Raw genomic sequence first — 22,319 nt, forward strand, 5'->3', positions numbered from 1 at the left:
TGTTAATGTTGTTGTTGAAGAAGTAATCTGTAAGGTTGTTGAATGTTACGTGTAATCTGAGATACGCTAAAGTGAATGCTTCTTGTCATTTGTTAAATTTCTGTAGCCTTTCTCTCTGTGATAGAGTAGTTAAACAAGAAGTAATCTATTAGGGCATTGAATGTTTGCTGTAATCTGAGATACGGAATAGTGAATTTTTCTTCATTGGTTAAATTTTTATCGGCTTTCTCTCTATGAGGTTCTGGTATATCCGGGCTGTGTGCAAGTCTCAGAAAATGTGATGGCATTGTGGTCAGTAGCAAGTTTTTCAGTTGCACATGTCTGGCTAGGAATGGAGGGGGTGGTGTAGCAACCGGACACGCTACGAGGTGGGATCTTCTCCCCTCGGGGGAATCGAGATGTTGCACACGCCAGTCAGTTGGAATTATACTTTCTTGTCCATCATTATGTCAACGATCGAGCCATGACCCCGTCCAATGTATGTGTGGACACAATCCATGTTACATGCCACGAGCCTTACTGCTGCAAACATACTGGGCATGGCATATCCGCGTCTTGTCGAGATACCATCCAGCTCACAACATTCAAAATTCAGATCGCCTGTTAATATAATGGGTTTGCGATGTCCTCTTATAAATTCTTCAAATTCTATAAATTCAGAAAACGTTGCCATCCCCGAGTTGGGGGAGATATATGCAGATATTAGCATATGTTCAGTCAACTCCACAGCAACAAATCCATTATGTCTAGAGACACCTATCTGTGCATACCGACCTGATACGTTCAGAATAGCTGTGTCTGCATTCCTATCAGCCTCCCAAGTGTTGGCAGCCACCGTCCTCATATTAGGTTTCAAAATCATTAGAAAGTCAATTTTTTCCTCAATGTGGCCATTCTCCAAGTCATGCACAAAGGCGCTACGGTTTGCATTGAGTTGCATCAGTTTCATCAGTCGGTCTTCTGTCAGTCCAATGCCAGCCTTATTACATTTCAGGCACCTTGAAGACTTCGTACAGTCTCTTTTCTTATGGCTTTGTCCACTACAGTTATAACAACGACCAGTGCGATCAGGCCTGTTACATTGAGAGGAGGAGTGACCCATCTCCCAGCAGCTAAAGCAGTGAGTATCAAGATTCTTAACTGGACTCTATAAAGTACCCATCATATACAAATTCTCGCCTGTATAAGTTTCATTGCCGCTCTGTGTGTTGTGATAAGTGACGCATTTTGCATATTACCGTAAGCGGATCTTATCGATGATATTTAAAATTCATCCTTATCATTGATGACTTGAGCCACCGCATTTCTTATTTCATTCTCAGTTGTGTCGCAGTCAAAGTCTCTGAGCTGGACCACAGTCCTGCAACTGCCTCTTGTTTTTAAATCAATCTGTAGGTCTGCGGTTCTGTCTCTGAGTACATTTTTTAAACCCTCCGCATTCGTATGACCCTTGACCTGGATGCTTAATTGCTCATCAGCACCGTTACGTAATGCCAGGACATCTCCGCACTCTTTTCATGTAACAGATTGCTTTACAGTACGAAGAAGGTCAGCGTATGATCTTCCTGCGGATCTTATTATTAGCGTGCTACTGTCAGAAACTGCTGGCGTCGTCAACCTGACGCTCTGAATAGGTCCACTTTGGGCTTTTGCCGTTGTCTGTGACAACACCATTTTTATTTTACCAATTCTCCCTCTCAGTGTATATATTAACATACATTTTATGGCCATACCGATTTTTCCTTCTGGTAAAACAAAAGTCGGTGATGGGGAATCCTCTACCACCTTCCTGATCGTCCCTAAGATGCCGCATACTGTATTTTCTTCTCCTTCCTCCAGGTTATAGAAAATCTTGTATTTTCCTTTAAGAATTTATCAGCTTTCCTGCCCATGATGATAGCTTCTTCAATAATATCCTCTTGTCTAATGTCTCAGGGCTGTGCACCCACACTTACCGAGCCCCGCCGACATTCAAGAGTTCTGAATGTGCAGACATCTCCCTCAGCCAAAACTGCATTGGCCAGCAGTTGTACATTTCCAGATAGGTCTGTTGGCTGGTGTTTTTTTGCTAACCTGATTAGTTCAGCATCAGTCAGTTTTTCATCTAGGATGTTATGCATATTGAACATGTGTGTTCTTCAGTTTGTGTCCCCTGTGTAGTTCGTTTGGTGGGTGTAGTAAAGTCAAGCAGTTTCTGGAGACCACTGAGGATAGCTTGCAGTTCTTTTTCTTGCATGTTGATAAAATCATGAAATCCAGTACCGTGGTTGTGTCTGAAAATCTACAGGGCAAGCCCCAGTAGAGCCCCAGGGCAAGCCCTCATTAAAATTTTTAAGTAGTACCTCTATGTTCTACCCTTTAATTCCTAATATTTTGATTCCCACAAGGGGGATTTCGGGGCTCCGAAAAAAGGGGGAACGGGTGTTTTTGAGGGGATAGGTAAAATTTATGAAGCCAAAAATGAGGTCAAAAATTTGGGGGGCCGAAAATGTATCCCCCCAAAAATGAAGTCAAAAGAAGGGGGATCGGGAAGGACCTGGGACGGATAGATCCCAGGGGATTTACAGGAAGTACAGGAAGTACAGGAAGTAGGAAGTACAGGAAGAGATCTATTGAGAAAAAATCATTCCCCCTTATATTCCTGTCTCTGGACTCACCACAAAATTTACATACTCACGATGAAGATTGAAGAAAATTTCTTAAGTCCTTGATTACTGTATTTGGTTACTTGTCGAATCTTGAAAACAGAACAGCCACTCAAGTCTACTCCTTAATGCCTATGGCAATAAGGTCAACGTTAGAAAAAACGTTATAAAAAAGTAATTCGTTATCCTTTAATCACAATTTTCTTTAAAACACATGAACTAATATTCACCGACAGTTCCAATAGTCCAAACTGAAAAACCAATTAAAATTCTAAAAAAACATGGAGCAAAGAAACAACACATCCGCTCTGCTCGACTGCTCATACTCAACCTAACATGTAGCCTGATCTTTCTATCATCTCTGTATCCTTACTGCCAGAGGCAACATCCATTGGTTGGACTTCTTTTTTGTCATCAGACGTCTTCCTGGACATCACTGAAGAACACTTTAACGTCGTAGCAGCTAGAAATTGATTCTGTGGCTGCATAAAATTTAAATGTTTATAAATTTTTACAAAAAATTATTTTTAACAAACCGAGTTCAGAAATTGACTCTACACAAAAAAATCTGACAATTTGAGTATCCACTTGCACTATTTGGGGGGTGGCAGCGGGAGTTGGAAAATGTATAAACCTATATCTGGATATGATGTGAGGGAAGTCAGGGAGTCCGGAGATAACTGAAAAAAAGAAGGAATTTCCCCTTATAGCTCACCTTAGACTTATAAAATATTACAGTTGGCAATACCTGTTTAGAATATTGCCACAGCTGTACACTACAAAACTGACAGTAACAATCCCGCCGAATCTAACCGGTCACTCTAACCTAAAAACACTATAAAAGTTGAAGTACATCACTGAAAATTTGATTACTCATTTACTCATTAATTCTCAAAAGTAAATTACACCCACTTGTACGATTCTTAAGAAACACTTATTTTACTTAATCAAACACTTAACATTACCAAAATTACAAATAACACCTCTAAAACACCTTTCACTTCCTACACCATAGGCTACTCAACAACACCTTTTCTTTTTTTTTTACCTGTTTAGCCTACAGGAATCATCATCAGGTATTATTTCAGAAGATGAATGAGGATATGTATGAGTGTATATGAAGTGTAGTCTTGCACAGTCTCAGGTAGACCATATCTGAGATGCGTGGTTAATTGAAACCCAACCACCAAAGAAAACCGGTATCCACGATCTAGTATTCAAATCCGTGTAAAAGTAACTGCCTTTACTAGGATTTCAACGCTGGAACTCTGCACTTCCAAATCAGCTGATTTGGGAAGACACATTCACTACTAGACTAACCCAGTGGTTCGCTCAACAATGCCTAGGATTCGTCTACTTCACACACATGAAGATCATGTGTTCAACATCATCAAGGTTATCACTATACTACGAGAACAAACTGTACTCGCTGGTATATAGATACGACATGAAGCAGTTATGACATGACAGTAACTGAATAAGGAAATAAGTCTACCTCACAGCTGTTTCTCATTGGTGCCAAATGACATTGATGTGGTGGTGGTTTATTTTTTTTAAATCGTATTAACATATTTTAGAATGTGGTTGAAATAAATAACAGCTGTATAAACTTTTTTTTTAATGCAAGTAGATACCTATAATCCGTTTGTTCAGGACAATGAATAATGAGGTGAATGAATGTTTAAACTGCCTTGAAGGAGAAAGCTCAACAGCAAAAGTTAACTCTTATTTATTTCATACTTCTCATAAAAGTATTTACTTCTTAAAGATCTTGAATTTTAATAAAAGTTCAGTTGGATATAAGTGTCAAAGATTAATGGTCAGAACATTTGGATGACAGTTGAGTTTTGTTTAACAAAGTGAGATTTCTTCTGTAACTATAGGTATCTTGAATCATGTACATTGTTATTTGTAATGTACAAAGTTAAATATGTGATATGCAAAACTTTCTATTGCATACATAACATAATTATGCTAGATTCTGATAATATTTCCATTAACCAGCTGCCATAAGTCCAGATCAGATTTTCGATGGCTTTGTAAATAATAACCTTGTTCAGAGATAATTTTCAGTTTCAATTTAGAATCCAGTACATTTGACAAAATTTAGTATTCAGTTTTCCTTTTTTTCCAAATGTGAGCCTTTTGTCAAGATAAATACCAAAGCATTTTGGTATTCACCAAAATGCTTTGGTGAACACTTTAGTTGCTGCTTTGAAAATGCGAAACTAAAATATTACTTTTAATTTTCATTAGACTTTTATTTGCCACAGCTTCTGCCACATTTCAATGTTGTTTAACTCTTCTTGAAGGTGCTGTGATGGAAATGTCTGGTAACTTGTGAATTACTTTTACACAATAGAAGCAAATCGCTTAAAATATGCTACTGTAGTGTTGTGAGAACAAGCATATTGGAAGTGCATGTTGAATACACTTCCTTGAGCAGTGCCTGCAGTTACGGAATATTCTAGAGATAATTCAGTCTCAAATTGTTCTTGAAATATCTATTACTTAAAAAAGAACTGGAAATGTTAAAAAACTGAAAACGTAGATGTCGATTAATTTGAAAAAGGCTAGCGTGTTACACTTTTTCTTACGGCTTGGCAGATATCAAGAAGAACCAGCAGAGCAGACTTTTTGTCTGAACGAAAAATTTGATGAACCTGTTGGATGGTACTATGATTTGTTTGAAAGCCAAACCGGTAGTCAAATGTTTTGTTGTAAAAAGGTCTCAATCTTTTGTACAAATTTCTTAGAAAACCTTTTAAAGCACAGGTAGCAAGCTAATCTATTGATATGATGTTATAAGAGAAATAAAATTTAGTTATGCAAAAGCAAAAATTCTACTCGTAAAGACAGAATAAAATAATTTTATGCTGTCTGGTTGTATATGTGATTTTTCACTCATATTTCTTATTTCTGTATCCCAACAATCTGGAAATTTTTTTAAACAACTTTTAAATTAAAAATCCTTTTGGATGGTATTGAGCAATACTTGTTGACACTTACTTACTATCTCTTTCAAGAGACCTAATATGTGCTTAATTCCTTTGGGCAACCAAGTTACAAGGCCATGGGAGTTTGTACAGAAATTTAAAAAAAACATTTAATGGCAAATTTTTGAATATACATTTTGTATAATGTTATAGCGTCCAAATTTAAAACCCTCTATACTATCATACTGTTGAAATTGAACATTAATTTGGTGTAAAACATGTTTATATTTATACTACAATAGTTCTCATGTGTATTGACAACAATTTTTCTTGAAGAGAAAAATCATGACAATTATTTAGAAGGGCATGATGATGCGCATTCAAAAGTCAATAGACTTGACATGTGTTGTTATAGTCATCACGTTAATCATCAATAAACAAGAAAAATGGGTCACTACAGTAGTTTTTAAATGTTACAATATTTTTTTTTTTGTAATAATGATCAATCTTTTTATAGACTGAGCATACAGGAAAATAAAGGAAAATTTTGGGGTACATAAATTAAAATCTAATAATGTGTTAAACAAAGATGGTACACCTAATACAAAAGACCAAGTCAATAGGTGGGTGGAATATATTAAAGAGTTATACAGAGGAAATGAATTAGAAAATGGTGTTATAGAGGAAGAAGAAGATGAAAGAGGGGAAACAATACTGAGATCTGAATTTAAAAGAACATTAAAAGATTTGAATGGCAGAAAGGCTCCTGGAATAGACGGAATACCTGTAGAATTACTGCGCAGTGCAGGTGAGGAAGCAATTGATAGATTATACAAACTGGTGTGTAATATTTACGAAAAAGGGGTAGTTTCGTCAGACTTCAAAAAGAGTATTATAGTCATGATACCACAGAAAGCAGGAGCAGATAAATGTGTCATGCATCAAAAATCTTAACTATAATTCTGTACAGAAGAATTGAGAGGAGAGTAGAAGTGTTAGGAGAAGACCAATAATTTGGTTTCAGGAAATATATAGGGACAAGGGAAGCAATTTTAGCGCTCAGATTAATAGTAGAAGTAAGATTAAAGGAAAACAAACTGACATACTTGGCATTTATAGACCTAGAAAAGACATTCGATAACGTAGACTGGAATAAAATGTTCAGCATTTTAAAAAAATTAGGGTTCAATTACAGAGATAGAAGAACGATTGCTAACATTTACAGGAACCAAACAGCAACAGTAATAATCGAAGAACATAAGAAAGAAGCCGTAATAAGAAAGGGAGTCCGACAAGGATGTTCCCTATCTGTGTTACTTTTTAATCTTTACATAGAACTAGCGATTAATGATGTTAAAGAACAATTTAGATCCAGAGTAACAGTACAAGGTGAAAAGGTAAAGGTGCTACAATTTGCTGATGATGTAGTACATGCAGTACATCATGCTTTCCTTCGGCTTGCCACAGGTGCATTTACATCAAGCCCTGTCGCAAGCTTACTTGTAGACTGTGGTGAGCCATCACTTTAGGATAGATGGAACCAGCTTTTATTATCTTATTTTGATTGCCTCAAAGGACAGCTAAATCACACCCGGCTTTTGACTCAGTCCTTAGAAATCCTAATTTAGGAAGGTATGAGGACCATCCACGTTGTACTGCACCTGTAGGTGTCCGTACCCGACGTCTACTGCTGCATATCAATGTTGACACACCGTCATTCTTTCCAATGTATCCGTGCTCATATCCTCTGTGGGGAATAAACCTTATAAATTTTATGTTTGACCTTACGATGTACAATAAAGAATCGACACTACCTACTGTCTTTCAGAAAATGTTTCAGTGTGTTCTCTCCAAAATGAACCCAGACGTGGTGGTATATACTGATGAATTGAAACAAAACAATACCGTTGGTTGTGCGATGTTTGGTCTACCTGGTATTACGAGTGTGTTTACCGCTGAATTATACGCTATAAATAAAGCTATAACTATAATGGAAACAGTGAAAGCTCTGAAATGGCGATGGGCAGGGCACATCGCGACAAGATGTGATGGAAGGTGGACAAAGGCGGTACTTGAGTGGAGTCTGAGTGGACAAAGGCCAAGAGCCAGGCCACCAGACCGATGGGACAGAGGCATTAGAAGGTTGGCTGGAACCAACTGGAACTGTTGAAGGCCTCCTGTCGAACTAGACTTGAAGAGGCTACATCTTGTAAAAGATTGAAACAGCTGTATAATAATAATAACATAAACTTACAAATTAAAAGCAACTTCAATGCAAACTTATCAGTCTACATAAAAAGAACTTTTCTTCATTATCAGTTATTAAAATACGATCTCTGGCAATAAATTTACCCCAATCATTATCAGTTTTAACAAACAATGAAATTAATAATTGCCAGAGATAGTATATTATTTTAATAACTGATGATGAATCCATGGATTCAAAAAGTTTTTTTTTATTAACTCATGTTTGCATTGAGGTTGCTTTTTATTTTTTGTTGTTTATGGTGATAATATATAATTCAAAATTTGTACCATTATGTAGGTCACTTCAAGCTGTGAAAAATCAAGTTGCCTCATTTTGATTACATTGTTACAGCCTGAAGTTTTTATTTTATGATAAAATTTATTTTTAATGCCTTTAAAAGGATGTGTTACAACTGCCATTCTTTCCATTTAATTTTTGATTTGCATTCCCCCATGGTTTCTAGGTGTAATATTAAATAGTAGATTATTTTAAGGTGAAAGAGGCATTTGCTGAATTTCATTTTTCTTACTGATGTTATTTAAAGTTCCCTTACATTATTAACACTCCTGATATACGAGATACGACAATAAAGTAATAAGACTGATTTTTCTTTGCAAGATGTGGCAACCCTGCAGCTTGCGTAGGCACACCATCTTTGACCTTGGTCTATAAGCTACTTCTAGTCCAAGCGGCACATTGATGCAATTGCTCAGTCGTGAGTTGTGCTGTAATAAGTGAACACGTGTTTGTCTCTTGTCACAAAAATGAAACCGCAAAATATTGCGCAACGGTATGCCATTTCTTTTTGCGTTAAATCAGGTGAAAACACGACGACAACTTATGGTAAGCTTCAGAAGGCTTTTGGAGAGGAGGTTATGCCAAGAGCTCAAGTTTTTCGGTGGCATAATATTTTTAGTGAAGGCAGAACGATTGTTGAAGATGAAGACCGCAGTGGACGACCATCAACCTCACGGACAGATGTCAACTTGACCAGGGTGCGTGAAATCGTACAATCTGAAAGATTATCCGTGAAAATGATTGCAGAGAACTCAACATCAATCGAGAAACAGTTTGTCTAATATTAACAAGATCTTGGTATGAGAAAGATTTGTGCAAAAATGGTCCCCTAAAATCTCCCACAACAACAGCGAGAAACACGGAGAAATGTGGCAGCCGATCTGTTAGAGCAAACGGAAATCAATCCAGATTTGTTGAGCCATGTTATCACTGGTGATGAAGGTTGGTTTTTTCAATACGATCCAGAGACAAAACGCCAAAGTTCGCAATGGTGCTCAAAGGGATTACCCAGACCAAAAAAAGCTTGCATGTGTCCAAGTCAAAAGTGAAATGCATGCTTGTGTGCTTCTTCGATTCCAAGGGAATTGTTCATAAAGAGTGGGTGCCTTCTGGACAAACAGTTACCGATATTTCTACAAAGAAATTTTAGAAAGACTTCGTAAACGAGTTCTTCGTGTCCGTGCTAACATTGCTGATAATTGGATTCTGCATCACGATAATGCGCCATCCCATACTGCTCTGTCAGTACAGCAATTTTTAACCTCAAAACAAATTTCAGTACTACCACAGCCACCTTATTCACCAGATATCACTCCGTGCGACTTTTTTCTATTTCCAAGAGTCAAAATGGCGGTCAAGGGACACCATTTTCAAACAACACAAGATGTCCAAAAAGGTGTGACGAGGGTCTTGGAGGATATTACAGAAGATGAGTTCCAGAAATGTTACCATCAATGGCATAAGCACTGGAATAAGTGTGTGCAATCAGAGGGGAACTACTTTGAAGGAGACAACACTAAACATGACTAAAACGGTAAGCAACATATTTTTTCACATCAGTCTCATTACTTTATTGTCGCACCTCGTATATTACAGCATTCAAATTACTTTTTTTGTTCATTTCCAGATATGAACTCATAAAAGTAAAACTCATAAAAAAATACGTATTTTTATTTTATCAGTACAAATTCTATAAGATAAAAAATAATAAGATATAAAATATTTTATATATATATATATATACTTTAATAACATGTTTGGAATGTTTATATCAGTATTTCGCTGTTCTCACAAAACTACACACAGTAGAATAAAAAAATTCCAAGAATTGCTTCATACAGTTTATAACAGCAATTGAAATAAGGTAATTTTTGATTTTCCTGTTGGTAGCATGTCTTAAAAAAAACTATTACAAGTTTTCTGGTTTGCTTACAACAATATTAAAGCTGTTTTTTTTTTTTTTATATCATGTATGTACAGTGAAAAATGTCAGCAAATGAACAGCGCACATATCAAATTCTGTATTTTACTTAAAATAAAAAAAAGATCACCACCAGGAACATTAAGACTGCTTGAACAAGCATATGTGAATCAGTAATGAAGAAAACAGCAGATTACAATCTCTGTAAGTATTTAAAAGATGGTTGTACTATTGTTTAAATGACATTCATAGCAGATACTCCAATCTACCATGAAAATACTGAGCATGTCAAAATGTTGTTTGAAATGACAGAAAAAAAACTGTCAAGGAAAAAACATCCGTAGTCTGAAGTTATCCCAGTATTCTACATAATGGTCTGAACTTGCATCATATTTCGCTAACTCCTTTCAACAACGTCATATCTCAAAAATGAGCGATTTTTAGTTATGACTGTTTCTAGAATGCCTGGAAGGAGAAGTATTTTCTTGTAAGATCGTCATAGGTGTAACTCAATATGCAGCCTCTAGAGAGCGAAAGTGTCGTTTTTGCTTTTCATTTGTCTTCACATGTGTTCTTTTCAAGACCGTCACAATTCAGTTGCTGTTGAACCATTGGCCAGTATTCACCTGTGAGATTTAGTGCAAGAGTGAATTATTTGGTGATACGACATTATTGTACACAAGGTAAGTGCATTTTGTATCCTCAGTTTTTAAGCAAGAACATATTATTCTGTTTTATGTCAGTATAGCAAGAAAAACGAATGGCGTCCTACCATGTTTTATTTTTATTTATGACGTTCTTGCATGGTAAATGAGATACGTTGATTGTACTATTTCAACTTTTGATGTTTTGACGATGAAAATTTTTCCCTTAGACCATGTGGCGTTTGGATTATTTGGTTCTATGACACTATTGTACCAAAAATTTGACTCCTACATAATAAAATGTGTAGTTTCATTTCGGATTATGTCATTATTGTCAATGAAGCTATCCAATGTTTACAAGTTACGACAGGTTGCATCATCCTTCTGTCTGTCCCTTCGGACGTGGTTTGCGTGGACTGCATTATGGTTTCTCTTAACTTCCTTCATCTGCAGATCCTATGATGATAGGAGCGCTTGCAACCACGTTTCATACAGTAACTTAAGACGGGTCACCCTGCTAGTCATTGTAATTATGAATAAATAAGCCAGTAGAGGTAAAAAAAAGGCTTTTCTTCGGTCTATGCTATTTAGCATCTGCCTGGGTAATTATTAATTGGTAATTCTTTCGTTTAAATTTCTTCTTTTTCAGTTTGAACATTATGACTTCTCGAAGGTTGTTAAAGTTAGCACTTAATACTGCTATGGAGTCTCAAGTAGATGTATCATGTGGCAATTCATCCGACAGTTGTGTAGGTAAGAAAATTAGAATTAGAAAAATAAGAATAAGAGTAATTTTGAGATTCTATTTGCTTACTGTCTTACCTAATTTCATACAAATTTTTTGTGTCGGCTTTAATTTTGCGGCTACTGGGTGACTGTTTTTTTCTTTCTTTTCTTTTTACAGACTCATCAGAAGAAGATTGAAGAAAACGAGCAGGGAAGGTAACATTCATGCAAGCGCAAGTACAGTGCAAAATGCCAACCAATTGAATTTCAGTGATGACAGTGATTATGAATATTTCGATGATTCTGAAGCAGACAGAGATTATAACCCTTTAGTCGACAAAGAAAGTAGCAGTGAAGATGAATGCCAAGAAGACATCAAGCATTATGTTGTGGTACCCCAAACACCTTAACCAGTAAATTTTGTAAGGTAACTCCAACCGCCACCGATCCAGATGTCATGCAGTCAGCGTCTTCAAACAGCACTGCTGGTCAAACTCCTGAATTATCTGTTACTACTACCCCTACGTCGACCTCCGTTTCTACAACCCCAGGTTCATCCGTTGAAATTTTGAGTCCAGTTAAAAAATGTAAACGAAAAAGGAATGAATCCAGTTGGAAGAGGAATGTGCTGAAGGTTGCTAGAAATAGTGGAAAAGAGTACCAAAGTCATTCAAAGAAACCTGAAAAGCGAGTAAGAGGAGAAAGAAAAATGAAACCCCCATGTAAAGAAACATGTCGATTAAAGTGTTCTGAAAAAATAACTGAAGAAGAAAGGAACAGTCTTTTTGATTCTTATTGGAACCTAGGGGATATTGCCAAACAAAGGGAATTCATCAATAGCTGCACTGCTGAAATTAAACCTAAATATCGTTATGTACGTGAAGGGGGCACAAGGCCCAGAAGGAATAATAATTCCGCGTTCTATTTTAATATTGGTGACAGGCGCATTCGCGTTTGTAAGATGTTTTTTAGAAATACATTAGATATCAATGACCGTCCTATTCGCACTGTATTTGAGAAGAAAAATAAAGTGGCCGGTGCCGTGATGGCTGACGATAGACGAGGAAAGCATGGCAATCAGCCCAAGATGGACGAAGCAATCAGAACAAGAATCATAGAACATATAAACAGAATTCCTAAAATCGAGAGTCACTACACACGCAGAAATACTACGAAGCATTACATTGAAGGGGGCAGAACCATAACTGGCATTTACTCGGACTACCTGAACGATTGCAAAAAAGATAACGTTGTGTCCTGTAATTTCAAATACTTCTATCATGTTTTCACTAACGACTTCAATTTAAGTTTTTTCCAGCCCAAAAAAGATCAATGCGAAACATGTGTTGCTTATGAGAATGCGCCAGAGGCCGAGAAAGCTAATTTGAAGGCAAAGTATGATCAGCACTTGGTAGAAAAAGAGCTATCAAGGAAAGAGAAGGAAAATGACAAGCAGACACTAATGGGTAAAGCCTTATTATCAGTTTACGATTTACAAGCTGTCATGCCATTGCCAAAAGGCGATTGTTCTGCCTTTTATTATTCTTCCAAATTGAATGTCCTAAACTTCACAATTTGCGATCTTCATAAAAAAACAACCGAATGTTATGTTTGGGATGAATCAAACGGGCACCGTGGAGCAAATGAACTAGGTTCGTGTGTTCTAAAATATATAGAGAAGAATATTGGAATATATAAGGATGCAATTTTTTATTCGGATAATTGTAGCGGTCAGCAAAAGAATCAGTTCATGTTAGCCGCCTATATTTATGCTCTCCGTAAATACGGCCTTAACTCAATCACTCACAAATTTCTTATCAAAGGGCATACACAAAATGAAGATGATTCTGTCCACTCTTTGATTGAGAGGAAAATTAAGCAAGCCCTTAAAAGTGGCCCAATTTATACCCCCGAAGGTATCATTTCTTTGATCAGAACAGCAAGAAGAACTGGTGAACCATTTTATGTTAATGAACTATCCTATGAAGACTTTTTTGATTTGAAACGTTTAGCGTCTGATATTGGACCTGTGCGTATCATCAAAAATACAAAAAATGAGCCTGTTAAATTTACAGAAATAAAAGTTATGCGAGTTCAATACAATTATCCGAATTCACTTTTTTATAAGATTTCGTTTGAGGAGTCAGACTTTATGGAGGCTGTTATTATCAGGAAAAATAAGCCTTTCAATGTCACGTTACAACCTGCCTTCACTGAAAGAGTTAAGATTTCTGATGCCAAAAAAACAGACCTAATGGCACTCATTGAAAAGAATTTAATTCCAAAAGTTTACAAAAGGTTCTATGAAAATCTTTGAACTTGAACCTACACCTGTTTATTTCAGTATTATTCAATATTATAAGTTTTATATTTCTATAACAATGTAGTTTATACTTTTGTACTTTGTTGTATTGTCCATGTACTAGATTTGTAATTTTTTCCCGAGTGCATCTGGTATTGTTCTAAGAAAATAAAAGATTTATCTCTACCAAAGTTTTATCAGAATAAATAGAAACCTGTGCCTTTCCCACATCCTTTCTATTTCATCCCATGAGGTAGATATAATAAAAGTTATAATCTACGCAGGATGTGAAAAGATGACCAGATTCTCCGTACAAGTGTTTATTTAATGCTAAGCGAGGTCACCTTTACCTTCACTTCTCGGCCTGTACTCCGCTGTCACTCATCCCTGAGCCCTGAAGATGAGGCCTTAGTGCCTTGAAAGTGCTTTATGTTAAATAAACACTTGTACGGAGAATCTGGTCATCCTTTCCCATCCTGCATGTCGAACTCCGTTAGCAGCATAATCAACAAAGTTATAATCTATTCTTTGCTTAGTAATTTCCAACTGCCTCTCTGAAATATAATTATCCTTGCAACAACGACGTCGTTCAAGTTACTTCAATGCCAGACTTCGAAATTGTTCTTTTTAAGTGACAATAACGACATATTTTGACTTACTCCAAGCACCATTCATTTAATTTAGATGAAGAACGTCATAAATCAAAAGGTGTTTTTTAAAATTTAAATTTTTTTAACATCTTCTTCTTCAAAAAGGGGAAAAAAATCAGGGCATAACTACACTGTTTTGCTGCATATGAAAATGGTCAATTGTTTGCTCAAAATTTATTTTTAATAAGTTTTATTCTATTTTGAAACTTTAAAATCGCTCTTCTGAAAAATGACAAATTTTGAGATATGACGTTATTGAAAGGAGTGAGCGATTTGTCAACACATCATTCCAAAAATGTTATCTGCAAATTAGAAAATATCCCACATGTCAATGGCAGGAGCCCCACCGCAGAATGACTTATCAAGATCATAACAGGAAAAATTTTTTTTTTGTATGACCCATAGACAAAACACCTGTTGTAAACAGTGTACATCAACATAATCACAATCATAGAAATATCATTCAGATAGGAGTAAGTTGTTGAAATTTTTTTGATTTGCAGAATATCGTTCAAATACAAATACATTCCTGAATTTGAAGTGAACAATACCAACAAGGAAATCTACTTAATTATGCTTTTTTGTTTACAGAAGAGAGTTAGGAAGAATCAACTTGAAGAGTAGTAAATAAAGAATTGTTTTCTTTTGCATGACAATGCAACAGTACATACCCATGGTCATCATAATACCTGGCATAAGACTATGCATGAACTCTGGAGCATTTATCATAATTTTCTGAGTTTGCACCAGCTTATTTGTTATTTGTTTCCTTGCTTAAAAATGCTCCGAAGGAGAAAAATACAAATATGTTGATTACATGATGACTGATGCGATGAAGAATCTGGGTGCATCTCAAAATGGATCCTACGAATGTTTCCAGCTTTATAGAAACTGACAAGAGGGTGTAGTAACAGAAGGAAACTACTTTGAAAAAATGTATTATAAAACTTAATTACTTGTGTTCTATGTTAATCTTTTTTTTTACCTTATTATTCTGACAAATGTCTGGTGTTTTCAATATTATAATAGCTTAAATTGCTTCATTTGATAGAGCAGTAAATATGTTTGAAAAATAAAAAAATATATATATAGTTATTACAGATTTCATGGCAATCTCTCGGGAGATGATTCTATAGCCAATATAAAAAAAATTCATATAAACATAGGTCGGAAAAGAGGTTGTTAGCAACTTCTGGCTCGCAAAATATTTAGCCCAGCTTTCTGCTTCCTCTGTGAAATTAAACGGTACTAAAATTCTAGGCTATAAATCAAGGGGTAAATTTGGTGCTTATTATAGTTTTTGATGTAAAAAATAAAATAAAAATGGTCCCAGACCTCTCTCTCACTTAGGTTTTAAGAAAAACACAAAATGTTTTGTTGGAAAATATACTTTTTTAGGTTTGGAATAAAGTAACTTTGTTATTTACCAATAAAAAAAATTCTACTTAACTTTGAAGAGAATTTAATTCTGAGAAAAATTATATAAATAAAAATGAAAACAAATAGAAATTTTTTATTATTTTTGGATAATATAAAAAAAAGATTTATAACTAAAGAAAATCTAACTTTCCCAACTAAACAACATATAATCAATCTCTAAAAAAAATAATGAAGCATCTGGGGGGGGGGGGACTCAATAACTGTGCAACTTATAAAATTATGATGATTAATTGATGATCTATTAAGAGAAATTATTTGGAAATCCCACAAGAATGGCACTCTACCATACATCCTCTACACAAAAAAAGGAGAAAAAATGGATGTTATAACACTGATAGACAAAAAAAGTTTTTTTAATGTTTCTCTAAGTGTGTACCATTTCTTGAATTGTTTTTTTGCATGCATTACAGATCTTCAAATACAATTATTCTGTCACCCTTAGTCTTAAATTAAATTACGCTTAAAAAAAAATTAAGGGAAAATATAATTAAAATCTGTAAAATTTATAATTTTGCACGGCCATATCTGTGTTAGAATGATTTCACTGATGCTTTTCTTTTATAAACATCCTCAGGCATATCCTGAATTAATGTCCAACAATAATCGGCTAGCATGTTAGTATTCTATTTCACTTTATAGTGGGAACTTAGTGTAGCCTAACAAAATAGCTATAACTTTCAAATCACCACATATGTTTTTTATAATTCATTTTTTCAAGAATGTCTTTCATCACATTGCTGTTTCAAATTAATACCATAAGCGATTGGTATTAAAGGATATATTTGCTATCATTGTGTAGTAGAACCACTTATAAACTATACTTGGATGAATGTATGAAGAGGCGCCAGTCCTAAGGTTTATGAATTTGTCGTAAGTGCAACATAAGATCCTCAATATTTGTGCAATAAACTAAATTATTTTCATCAATAAAATACTGAGAAAGTTCTTTTTATCGGCTTTGAAAGCCCGAAATTTTTTTATTTTTTTAAGTAAATTCCAACCTTGCAGTCTTGATCATAAAAATAGCTTGATTTTTGATAAATTTAAATCCCTAACATAGTCAAATTAAATTCACCTTGTGATACAAGATGTGTTTGGAAGGTAATTCAAAATCAAAATCATTGTTGTCTTCTTCAGTACTGCCTGATTCTTCATCGCTGCTTTCCAAATATACATTCACAGGTGGCTCAGGAACCGGAATAATTTCACTGCAGGTACAGGCCTGATTGCAGATTACAATGAAGGGTATTTTCCAGTATGTTTAGATTTTTTTTTAGAAATTACAAACACACTTGTTAAACAAAAGTAACAATCGGTTACATGATCCTTTCGTTCACACCAAACCATAGCTATACCAAATGGCAAAGCCATTTGGTATAGCTATGGTACTATGTGTACCTTTCAGCCATCCTCTTAAATATACAGAACAATTAATGCATACTATATGAGGAGCCCGCATCTTATCCTGATCACCAATTTTACACTTAAAGTACAAACGATATGCTTTTTTAATTAAAGGTGTAATGTTTTTTCTATTTGATTTTATGGTAAACTCACCACATACATAACAAAGGCATCCGCATCATTTACAAAATTTCAAGGCATTATGACACTGCACCGTTAATAAACTTAAGACTGAACAAAATTAATTCATTCCTAAATTCAGTGCTTAATACAAACAACACAGCCGTGTTTTCAGCTGCATGTTTTGGCCTGTTTAGACATGATTAATCTTGTCCATGAAGGCTCATTCTTCAGTATTAGATATGTCATAATATGTGACTGTGATACAATTTAATTCTTTGTCTAGTATTGTTTATTTATATCTTATGTTAAAGTTAAACAATAAAAAATGAGCTAACAAAATACAATATATAGGAGCTTAAAATGCTAACTTTACGGAAAAATGAAAAACATATTCAATTAAAATTTAAAAAAATGGTGGCTGATGGAAAGATTCTGAGTTCATATTTGTTTTCAGCATCAAAAAACAGATTAAAATCACATATCACATGTTAATACACAAAAATTATGTTTATCAGTGTAATTAGAGAGGATCTTCTCTTCTTTCAGTCACTTATACAATCTTATCAAAAATTGTAGATAATAGAATAGAAGGACACATCAATAAACAATTTGAATACATCAGAATGGTTTAGAAAGGGAAGTTAATGAACAGAACAAACTTTCTTACTTCGTGTAAGATTAATAATCTGAGACAGAATGGGTGAAACAGAAGAACTATATAATTATATTTTAAAAAGGTATGTGATTCTGCTGGTAGTAATGGACATAAAAGTTAAACTTTCTAACTGAACAATTTCCATGCCTTTTCTAAAGTTAAATATATTTTGAATTATCAGTACCATTAAATTCAAAAAATGCTTAAGGTAATGAGACTATGGTCCCTTTTAATTGTCTTCTAGATAGTAAAAAGAATGGAGAAAAAGTAAATGCGGTAGGAAAAGTTTAGATTACAAAAAGGACAATCTAGGAAATTAATAAAATTATGAATTATAAATACAGTTTCAAAAAATAAAAACTGTACCCATTTTTTATTTAAGATTTTGATTTCTTCGACTGCACAGATTATACACTGCTAAACTTTCATTATTTTATTAATTTGTGTCATTACTGAACATTAATCATTTTCCAGCAATTGTAATTCTATTAAAATACGAAAACATTTACTAGGCATCGAAAAGAAGAAAGATTGTTTCTTTTGTCACATTTTTTAACAAGTAATGAATACTGAAAAAAATTAATAGCTTTTTGCTCAAAGAAATACAAAATAAATTAAACTGAAGCGATTAAAAAAAGGATCTTGAGAGGTAGGAATTTAGAAAGTTTTTTAAAACAGGAACTCTTTAGAAAATTAATTTTCAATCATGAGTTGAGAAATAGAAAGAGAAAATTGCCGTGGAAAAAAAACAAACTGAAAAAAAGAAGAAAATGAGTCAAAATTAAAAAAAAAAAATTCTGCAACAAATTATCTTTAAATTATTGTCCATAACACTGCACGTACACACACTTTAGTAACACTTTCACCACGGAGGTTGGGCAAAAAGGTTAGCTTAGTTTAGTTTTAATCATCATCATAATAATACAAAATATTTTTTAATAAATTGCATTCAGTTACACTAATACAATCTATTTATTTTTACAAAAAGGAACGGTGTATGTTTTAAATAAAAAAGCAATCTGGTTTCTGTGGAACTTTGTTTATTAGATTAAAAAATGAATCGCTTGGAATGTACATTTGAAAATTAATCGATAATACAACTTTTAAAATAAAATAAACATATGTATTATCATTTAATCCATAAGTTTCAATTTCACAGATATATTAAAAAATCAAACTACATAATTCTGAATAAAATGTTATTAACATCGCATAAGAATTACAATCTATATTTTATACATGTATTTCTAAAACTGAAATTTAAATTAACAGATTTTTATTACAATAAAATAAGTCTATTCACAAAAAATTAACTGCAGACAAAATTTAAGTAAAAATATTTTTAATTAAGTCGTATAAACTTGCAATAGCAAAACTTTAGCAAATTATTATGAAAAACTATTGAAACAGCAAAGAACCCCAAAGAAAAGCTCAACTGTTTGAAACCAGTAACTTAACTAAAAAACTCAAATTCCCTTAATAAACAAAAAATAAAGAATATATAAACATATTTCTAAAAAATAATAAAACATCTGGTGAGAATAACAATGCAATTTCTAAAATTATGATGTTAAATCATTTGAAAAAATTTGGGACAAAGAAAAAATCCCACAAGTGCAGTCTGCCCTAATTTCCCTTCTAACACAAAAAAGGAGACAAAATGGAAATTAATAATTTCAGAGAAATTTCTGTTGTAGAGAATAGAAGAGCACATCAATAAACAATTTGGAGAATACATCAGTGGTGGTTTAGAAAGGAAGATCTTGTGCGGAACAAATAGTATGTGTAAAATTAATAAGCTGCATAGATTATCTTTTAAACTGAACAAACAATTTCAATTGCCTTTTCTAAAGTTTAATTTATTTTGAATTTTCAGAACCATTAAAATCAAAAGGTGGTATTCATAAAAGCATGGAGGAAAACATTGAAACTAGTTGTGGCACAAATATCGGATTACACACTTCTTGTGTGGTTTTATTATTTGTAAACATTACTAAAATGTAACACATGCGATATAAAGTTAACTTTAATATAAAATCAGGCTTTAAGTTCATTCAAGATCACGATTATATGTGAAAATGCACTTGAGCAAAAAAAATGTTCAAGAAAATCACATGTAACTTGTGATTTGTATAACAAGTCTAACTTAAGAACTTTACACACACTTTTTTACACCAAATTTTCTTACTGCCATAGTTCTGGGCTTAAAATGTTCGTAAACATACCCACACATTATAAAATACAGTAATATATAAATTGAAACCTTTCCACCTGTAGTTGTAACATACAAAAATGAGAAAAATGTAATGTTAAATTAAAAACATTAAATAAATTTTGTTATATGAATCTTAATTACACACACTTGAAAGATGCTATTAATTTTTTTCCTTAATCTACTATAAAATGGCATAAGGATTCTCTAATAAGAATAATGTTAAAATGTCTTTCTAAAATATAACTCTATTAAAAGATTTTTTATGTATAAATAATATTACATACCAATAGTGCACACGCTTAAAAAACTTAAAAAGATTTTTGATAAACGTTACAAACATTAATTTTTTTGTTTAGAGTGGAAATAAATGTGTTTTTTAAAATCACAAATGCGATTAAACGACTTTTGGCAGAAGTTACAAGTACAATCACATCCTCTTTTGTATGAATATTAAGATCTCTTAATGATTTTTACTATTAAACGACTTTTGACAAAAATTACAAATATATATTTTTTCCTAGTATGAATTCTTAAATGTGATTTTAAAGTAGAATTTTGATTAAAAGACTACCGACAAAAGTTACAAACATAATTGCAAGATATAAATGTACTTTTAAAGCATAACGTTCACTGAAAGACTTCTGACAAAAATTGCAAACAATATTTTTATTCTTTTGTATGAATATTTACATGTCTCTTTAAATTGCTTCTGGCATTAAATGATTTTTGACAAACGTTACAAATATAATTTTTCTCCTTAGTATGAATATTTAAATGTGATTTTAAATTAGAAATTTGATAAAAACACTTCTGACAAAAGTTACAAATATAATTTTTCTCTTTTGTATGAATATTAATATGTGTGTCGAAACACCTTTTATTATTAAATGACTTTTGACAAAAGTTACAAATATAATTTTTCTCCTTAGTATGAATATTTAAATGCGATTTTAAATTAGAACTTTGATTAAAAGACTTCTGACAAAAAGTACAAACATAATTTTTCTCTTTTGTATGAATATTTAAATGTAATTTTAAAATAGAACTTTGATTAAAAGACTTCTCACAAAACGTACAAACATAATTTTTCTCTTTTGTATGATTATTAAGATGTCTCTTTAAATAGCTTTTACAATTAAATGACATTTGACAAACGTTGCAAACATAATTTCTCTCATTTTTATGAATATTAAGATGTGTCGTTAAATTGCTTTTAATATTAAATGACTTTTGACAGAATTTACATACATAATTTTTCTCCTTCATATGAGTAGCAATATGGATCTTTAAACAGCATTCAGAATTTAATGACTTATGACAAAAGTTACAAATATAATTTTTCTTATCTGTTTGTTTTTTAAGATGCCTAGTTAAATTTCTTCTGAAATTAAATGACTTTTGACAAAATTTACATACATAATTTTTCTCCTTGGTATGTAAATTGATATGCATCTTTAAATAAGAAATATCACGAAAACGTTTTTGGCAGAAATTACAATCATAATTTTTCGTTTTTGTATCAATATTTAATTGTGATTTTAAATTACAACTTTGATTATATTCAATGGATTTTTCTTTTATAATGCCATCACATACTGAATTATTTACACATCTCTTTTGTGTAATGCGATTCTTGGTACTTCCCTTGTCGGTTCCTTTATCAATAATAACCTGTAAATTAAAAATAACTAATAATTCAAAGGTAATTATGAATAACGTAAAACTTTTTGGATTACAATAACATTAAGTATTATATCTTGTAAAAAGTCACTAAACACGTATAAAAATATTGAATATTTTAAAGATATATTCATAATCAAAGTGGTTTTGAGTATTAATTAATCATCAATGAGTTAACTTTGGTCTAATAAGGAACTTTACTTATCTTGCAGTATATTTACACCTTTGGCTGAAACTTTATATCCATAAGTATGTTTTAGGAAAACAAAACTATTTGGCAAATTTATAACAGGTAAACATATTTATTATACATGTTTTATCAATATACATGTTGATCAGACTTACAAACCCATACATTTTATATACAGGATGTCTGGGCTGAAAGCATCCATAATTAATGGCCTACATTTAAGAAAACGGTCACTGTAATCTC

At 33.1% G+C, this 22,319-nt stretch overlaps 2 protein-coding genes across 2 annotated transcripts in view; both read right to left on the bottom strand.

The window, feature by feature from the left end:
- Positions 1 to 424: 424 nt before the first annotated feature.
- LOC142320059 (uncharacterized) lies at positions 425 to 1,102 on the bottom strand. The gene has a single exon (XM_075357736.1). It carries the CDS (start codon positions 1,100 to 1,102, stop codon positions 425 to 427), a length of 678 nt encoding a protein of 225 aa, XP_075213851.1.
- A 14,828-nt stretch (positions 1,103 to 15,930) lies between these two features.
- LOC142320060 (uncharacterized) overlaps positions 15,931 to 22,319 on the bottom strand; it is a 40,222-nt gene continuing 33,833 nt past the window's right edge. Inside the window, exons 7-8 of the mRNA XM_075357737.1 lie at positions 21,015 to 21,877; positions 15,931 to 15,943 (exon numbers count right to left, since the gene is read on the bottom strand). Of these exons, the coding sequence (XP_075213852.1) occupies positions 15,931 to 15,943; positions 21,015 to 21,877 (876 nt within the window). The remainder of the gene's footprint in view (positions 15,944 to 21,014; positions 21,878 to 22,319) is intronic.

Source organism: Lycorma delicatula, chromosome 2 (assembly GCF_047948215.1).
Source record: "Lycorma delicatula isolate Av1 chromosome 2, ASM4794821v1, whole genome shotgun sequence".
Classification (NCBI taxonomy): domain Eukaryota; kingdom Metazoa; phylum Arthropoda; class Insecta; order Hemiptera; family Fulgoridae; genus Lycorma; species Lycorma delicatula.